Genomic DNA, 7541 nt, shown 5'->3' with positions numbered 1-7541 from the left:
AGTTGAGACATTATATGCTCGTGCATACAGTCTTCGTAGTATCTCGAATGGATCCACTCAAGTACTTATTTGAAAAATCTACACTTAATGGGCGCATATCAAGATGGATAGTCAACCTAGCCCAATTCGATGTAAGGTTCATGCCTCAAAAGGCTATTAAAGGATCCGTGGTCTCAGACTTCTTAGCGGATTTTCCAATAGAATATTTGACGCCAATACATGACAACGAATTTCCAGTTGAAGATTTGATGGTCACAGAAGATGATACTTGGACCTTATACTTCGACGGAGCCTCAAACCAAAAGGGATGTGGCGTTGGAGTATTATTAGTATCACCTAAATAAGAACATGTTCCAATCTCCATAAAGTTAGATTTTGAATTTACCAACAACGCTGCAGAATACAAAGCATGCGTGGTAGGCCTCGAAACAGCTTTGGCAATGGGAGTAAAGAAACTTCGAATATTCGGAGATTTTTCTTTGATCATTAGCCAAATCTCCAAAAGACGGAAAGTAAGGAGTGAAAGTTTAACCCCTTACCAAACTTATATGGAAACTCTCACCAACCAATTGGAAAAGGTAGAATACACATATCTACCTAGAGAGGAAAACCAATTTGCTGATTGTAGACACCTAAAAATGTCTCCCCAAAACCAAACGCGATGATGAACAACCTTTCTCCGCCATTATTGGTCGGGTTGAGTATTTAATCTTGGAGTGCTTAAATCCATATTTCTATTTCTTAAACCAACCCAAAATAATTCATTTCGTGCTTATTTTCCTCTTTTGTGCCTTTAAACCCAAAATAATTCATTTCATTTCCTTTAATTAAAATCATTCATTTTTTGTCCTTTTTTCGTGTCCTTTAATTAAAATCATTCATTTTGTGTCCATGACTCACTTCGTACCATCATCCCCGATCCTCGTTTTGTGGTTCTGAACCATATGGAGTTAGTAATCTCATGGTGAATGGGGTGTAACCTTTACGGGTCAATCGTTGTTGCCTTTGTTGTCCCTTATTCGTCGTGGTTGCCTTAATGATCCGTGAACGGTTTACAAGTTCCTTAAAAACTTGTTGGCGGCTCCCTACTTTATTTGTCCCTAATCGTATTATGTCTATTCCCACTTCCTATGAGTGCCAAGCATGTTCACAACATGCTTTAACGTAAGCGCACTTTGAACGACGTCTACATTGATGCCTTGGCAAGACTAGCCTCAATGGTTAGGATTCCCATGGAAATCGAGCAAATTCCTTTAACCATAGAGAAAAGGCATAAACCGGCCTACATTCAAGCCATAAAAGACGATGAAGCGGTCCAAGATGAATAAGAAGAAGAAGAACCATGGTATACAGACATACTCAACTATGTCACCAAAGGAGAATATCCTCCTCATGTTGACAAAAGAGCAAAACGAGAATTAAGACTCTTGGCTTCCCAATATGTACTCATAGACAACGAGTTACACTAAAGGGTACCTAAGGGTCGAGCTCTCTTATGTATAGGCAAAAAGGAAGCCCAAAGAGCTATGAAGATAGTCCACGAAGGTGTCTGTGGAACTCATGTTAATGGCAAAATGCTAGTCCAAAAGATAATGCGAGAAGGGTATTATTGGACTACCATGAAAAGGGAATGTCATCAATACGTAAAAAGATGCCCTAAATGCCAAATATACGCTAACTTGCAACATGTTCCTCCATCTCTACACTACACCTACACATCACCATGGCCATTTTCAACATGGGGAAATGATATCATAAGAAAAATCACACCTCTTGGGACAGGAGGTCACAAATACATTCTAGTAGAAATCGATTACTTCACGAAGTGGGTTGAAGCATAGTCATATGCTAAAATCACTGCAAAACATGTAGCACTCTTTATCGAAAGGAAACATTATTTGTCGATATGGAGTCTCACATGAGATGATAAGTGACAATGGAACTCACTTTCAAGCAGAATGTGAAGAATTGCTACAAAAGTATGGTATTCAACACCATCATTCTTCTCCTTATAGACCTCAAGAAAATGGGGCAGTTGAGGCGGCTAACAAGAATTTAAAGACTATTATCGAAAAAATGACAGAAAATTACAAGGATTGGCCTGACAAACTCCATTTTGCACTTTGGGGTTATTGCACGTCAATTCATACATCAACAGGAAATACGCCATTCTCCTTAGTCTATGGAATGGATGTCGTACAACCTGTGGAGCTAGAGATACCTTCTCTACGCATTGCGTTGGAAAGTAAACTCAATGAAGTCGAATGGATTAGGGCAAGATATGAAGAGCTAATTCTACTCGATGAAAAGCGACTAGAAGCTCTACATCATACTCAATGCTATCAAACCCATATGGCTAGACACTTTAATAATAAGGTCAAGACAAGAAACATTAAAGTAGGAGACTGGGTGTTAAAAGCGCTAAGGAAAAATGCTTTGGACCCAAGAGGCAAATTTAGGCCTAATTGGTCCGGACCATATATCGTTAAAACCATCCTGTCAGGATGAGCAACAAAACTAACTGATATGGATGGCAATAAGTTCTCAAACATGACAAACCTTGACCAACTTAAGAAGTACTACCCATAATTACTTGAGTAGGACACTCAATGGAGCTACGTTTGGCCCGATTCCTTAGGAAAGGATACGTAGGCAACCCTTTATATGGTGCGGCCACATTAATTTTCACAAATCACTAGTGGAAAAAAGGTCATCTGTAACAGGCAAAAAGGGCCCATCCGTAACGGGCAGCGTCCGTTACGTATGCGGCCGTTACGAATGGCCATTGTTATTCGTAACGGGCACCGTCCGTCGTTACGAATAAGTACTTATTCTTAACGGGCACCTGAAACGCCCGTTACGAATAAAAACTTATTCGTAACGGATTATTCATAACGGGCGTTTCAGGTGCCCGTTACATATAAGTTGTTATTTTAGTACAATAAGTCATTATTCGTAACGGACACATAAAACGCCCGTTACGAATAACCCATTATTGTAACGGGCAACTTTAACGGGAGTTTTAAGTGCTTGTTATGAATAATGACTTTTTTTTATAAATAAGTACTGATTTGTAACGGGCAACAAAAATGCCCGTTATGAATAAGTACTTATTTGTGACCAACTTTTCCCCGCCCGATACAAAGTCATTAAATTAATTTTTTTTGATTGAATTTCGGCAGCATTTATTTATATATAATTAATATATATTAATTAAAACCTATTAAAATAAACTTGTTCCGGTAAATAAACAATTATACCGAACAAAACATTCGTAGAAATTAATAAGACATAATATAAATATACAAGTAAAACATTACAAATTAAATAAAAACTTGTATAAGTTTATCCAACACATACAACAACACTAATAATATTACTTTGTTCTACCTATTCTACCTAAGCTAATAGTTATGCATTCAATAAATATTTAGTTCTAAAGTATTGCGCCCACTGTTCTCGAACCACATTCAACTCGTCAACATCATAAGGGGATTTCCTTGGACAAAAATCCTTCAAAAAAAAACATATGAAGGAGGTTACAAAATAAAAACAATCATTAGAATAAATGTGATGGTCCAAATTATAGAAATAAAACTCAAAATATAGAAATAAAACACATAAAATCCATAATTAAATTATATTTTGGTTTATATGAATAGAAATCATTGAAATATGACCATTTACTCACTTTTGGGAGCATATAGAGCAAAAAAGGCATTAAAATTGCCTAAACTTCTATCTTTCCCATCTTTCATGTATTGGTCCAAATTATAGAAATAAAACACATAACATCCTTATTTAACTTATATTTTGGTTTCTATGAATTGAAATCAATGAAGTATGACCATTTATTCATTTTTGGGAGCGTATAGAGCCAAAAAGGCTTCAAAATTGCCCAAGGGACTTCTATCTTTCCCATCTTTCATGTAATAGTCCAAATTATAGAAATAAAACACATAACATCCATACTTAACTTATATTTTGGTTTCTATGAATTGAAATCAATGAAATATGACCATTTACTCACCTTTAAGAGCATTTAGAGCCAAAAAGGCTTCAAAATTGCCTAAGAGACTTTTATCTTTCCCCTATAGTTACTAATATATATGATGGGCGCCATATTCTTAGTCCTAGAAAACGCATATATCCATATAATAAAGAAAACTTCAAACATAAATAAGTCAATACAAGCCTACATAATATTGATCCCAAAAGCTCGATTAAAGGAACCTATAAAATCAGATATTGGCGGCCTAGAGTAACAAGTTCTCAGTAAATCACCTTCAAAAATAGAAACAGAGGACACTTGGGCGTGCAAGTAGAGAATCATGATTCAGGCACATCAAATTAAGCTATAATTCCATAACATAGTTGAACTTATGGTCAAATTAACCAGACCCAATTCATTAAAAACCTAATTATCCAACTCCCTTTTCTCCTAAATTACGAGAAAGGGTATAGTTTAAAGTATATTCTGGTAATCAAAAACACATCTTGGCAACAAAAAATAGGACTTGAAAAATTGAAATTGAAATTAAAATTTATGTATTTCTTGCAAGTTGAGTAAACTAAAATTAACGGTGATATTAGATTGATCTGGGTTTCAAAAAAAAAAAAAAAGATTGATCTAGAAATAATTTCGTATAAACTACTAGATATTAAGCAAAAATATAAATGAAAGACTTAAAAAAGAGAAAAAGAAATTAGCAGAAGCATAAGTAAAGTATAATAAAAATGCAGAAAATACAGATTTTTTTAAAAAAAAATGGAAAGAAAAATGACTAGCTTTGGCGTTAGTATAAACAGTGTGATAGGATTGCCATGGTTTTGAAAGTGGAACATCGCTGGAAGAAGACTCACTCTTCTCCATCTTTTCCATTCTTCACTAATGGCTCTGAACAAATTTTTGCAGCTAAAAATCATATGGGGGCAGAAGTTAAGAAATCAAAGTAATGAAACTGTTCCATTGGAGCCCTTGAGTAGACATCAGATTTAGGTGAGATGATTTCATTTGTCTTCTCCTATTTCAAATCCTTGTTAGCTTTCTCGGATCTAACAAACTCCCTTGAACTATGTTGCGCGATCATCTGTTTGTCAAATTAGATGCCAGGAGTGATTAGCATTATAAGAATTGATGCAAAATAATGTATTGGTCAAGCTAGCACTGTTTCAAATGACATTTTTCTCGATTTGGACGGGATATTTATGAAATTAGGGAACACTTACAGAGTCTGTATTGAGCACAACAGTCTTGCAATTAGGCAAGATGCTGACGGACTTTGGTGGAAGGGTGTGCTCTTTGCCTCTGAATTTAACAGTTTAATGTATGAGTGCGGTTATTCCACAGGAAAGCAGCACAAAGGTTGTTCTTCTCGTAGTAACGTGCCTGATCATTGCATAAATTTATAGGTAGTTAGCTAACATGTCACACGTAACAAGAATTGTCACATTTATAATTGTTAAACAACATAAATTTGCATCCCACATTGGTGTTCATGTTCTTTCTTTCTCGCATCTGTTATAACAGAAACCTATCAGCATATGACTCTTATGGTCTATCTTTCATATAACTTACCTCCAAATTTGGGCTGAATATCTCAATACCATATCTCCCATTGAGAACAGACTTCTTGCTCAACATTAAAGCACGGTGTAGATCCCTCAAGTATCCCCATTTGGGCTCCCTTATTAAGCCTGAAAGTAAGTAAAGCATAGCAATCAGCAATAAGTAGTCATCCTTTATACCTCTAGGCTCAACAAGAGTAAAGGGCTCACCAAATTCATTAAGTGGAGCTTCATCATAGTAGCGAGTGGTGGTAAAGTCGGCAGCAGTCCTTCCATAGTTTGTGCCGCCATGATACTGCAGCAACAACAAATACATACAGAAAGAATTAGGGGAAGAATAGAAGTAAAGTCGTGCCTTTTCTAAAGATACAAACATTTCATTGCATGTAAAAAACTAAAATGTTAATGTTTAATACCATGTAATAGTTAGAATGGCTTCCATTTTCGGAGAACCAGCGCGCCACAGCAAAAGCAGTATCCTCAGCTGACCTATGAGAAGGTACATCTCCGAAAACTCTGAACCTGTATTTACAAAAAGAAGGGAACTTTGTTTACCATATGATTAAGTGACCAATAACCAAGCTAAGACAATTAGTACTACTAAAGAAATAGCCGTAATAACTACTTACTGAGCAGTCCAGTTCTCAGTCCACAATGATGGCTTGTGAGGTGCATTCATACAATACAAGTCATACATTCGCCGAATTTATAAAATCTCTATATCAAGATGAAATCATTGTAATAAACTAAACGATCAAAATCCCACAATACGAATTATTCAAAAGCTACAAACACTCAGATCTTGTACTAGTATTCAATATAATATAATTAATAAAATTAAACACATTTACAGGCATTTTCATAAACACCCACAATGCAAAAACATGAAAAGACAAAAAAAAAAACTAACATCTTGAGAGGAGATCTTGAGCCAAGTAGGTGGTGTGCGCTTGTAGGGAAGAGCAAAGGAAGAAATACCCTTTGAATTAAACAAAAACAACAAAAATTGACAGAAAATTAACAAAAGCAACTCCATGATATGAAAAATTAAAAGGAAATTAAGTTAACGCAACACATCTTAAACAATAATTAAAAATAAAAATTGCACCAATCTCATTGTCATTTGTTCATAAATTAATCAAACAAACATAAAGCCAAATTCATCGGAATTACCAAAGTTAGACTTTATAGCAAATAACCACTCAAAATGATCATATCAACACAAAACATCAAGCAAAAACTAGCAGAAAAAAACAGTGGAATTCGATTAATTCGACAAAGAAACTGAATTCACAAAATCCATTGAACATAGAAAAACAAAATTGACAACTGACAGTACAATCGAAATACTAATCCAGAAAATATAACGCATAAATGAAGATCTTACTTCTTCCCATGGCGGCAAAACTTGAAAATCCGAGCTCCGAAAATCGAAAACCCTAAATAAGGGGAACAAGAAGAAGAAAAGTGGGTTCATAAATAAATTGAGAGTGAAAAAACGGAGCTTGAGCTAATAACCGAGCTGCTTCAATGGAGTTGAAGGAGTGAGGACAAAATAATAGTTCACAAAATTTAAAAAAAATCGGGTGTACATTCATTATAAAGATAGCATGATATGAATAAAAGTTACCCCAATATGCGTAAAAGTAATTCAATTCAAATAAAAATTGCTTTATTAGTAAAGAATCACATTTTAATTGACTAAAAATCAATTATTAGTGATTGAATGTAATTAAATTACCTCTATAAAACTTTTCTTGTTATCAATTTATATAAAAATTGTATTATGTTTAAAGTTACCAAAAGAAAAGGCAAAAAGTTACCCTAAAATTAGCTAAAAGTTACCCTTATACTGCTCGATTTACACTAATATTAGTGTAAAACGGATGTATACAAAAGTTTTTTAATAATAGTTTGAGAGAGAGAGTGAGAAAGGGGAAATAATAGTTTGAGAGAAAGTTAGAGTTTACTTT

At 34.7% G+C, this 7541-nt stretch overlaps 1 protein-coding gene across 3 annotated transcripts; it reads right to left on the bottom strand.

The window, feature by feature from the left end:
* Nucleotides 1–4686: 4686 nt before the first annotated feature.
* LOC110694437 (beta-galactosidase 14-like) lies at nt 4687–7141 on the bottom strand. 3 transcript variants are annotated; one of them, XM_021871615.1, is made up of 8 exons: nt 6956–7141; nt 6479–6547; nt 6198–6285; nt 5985–6090; nt 5779–5863; nt 5579–5697; nt 5230–5389; nt 4687–5090 (listed from the first exon to the last, which is right to left on the bottom strand). In XM_021871615.1, the coding sequence occupies exons 3-7, from the start codon at nt 6263–6265 to the stop codon at nt 5315–5317; spliced, it is 453 nt and encodes a 150-aa protein (XP_021727307.1). In that variant the 5' UTR covers nt 6266–6285; nt 6479–6547; nt 6956–7141; the 3' UTR covers nt 4687–5090; nt 5230–5314. The 3 variants fall into 3 exon arrangements, with proteins under 3 accessions (XP_021727307.1, XP_021727301.1, XP_021727314.1); XM_021871609.1 differs by having other exon boundaries at nt 6198–6547; nt 6956–7140; XM_021871622.1 differs by lacking the exon at nt 6198–6285 and having other exon boundaries at nt 6956–7139.
* Nucleotides 7142–7541: the final 400 nt, after the last annotated feature.

Source organism: Chenopodium quinoa, unplaced genomic scaffold (assembly GCF_001683475.1).
Source record: "Chenopodium quinoa cultivar QQ74 unplaced genomic scaffold, ASM168347v1, whole genome shotgun sequence".
Lineage (NCBI taxonomy): Eukaryota > Viridiplantae > Streptophyta > Magnoliopsida > Caryophyllales > Amaranthaceae > Chenopodium > Chenopodium quinoa.
Note: the sequence above shows the minus strand (reverse complement) of the source record. Positions and strands in the feature narration are given on the sequence as shown.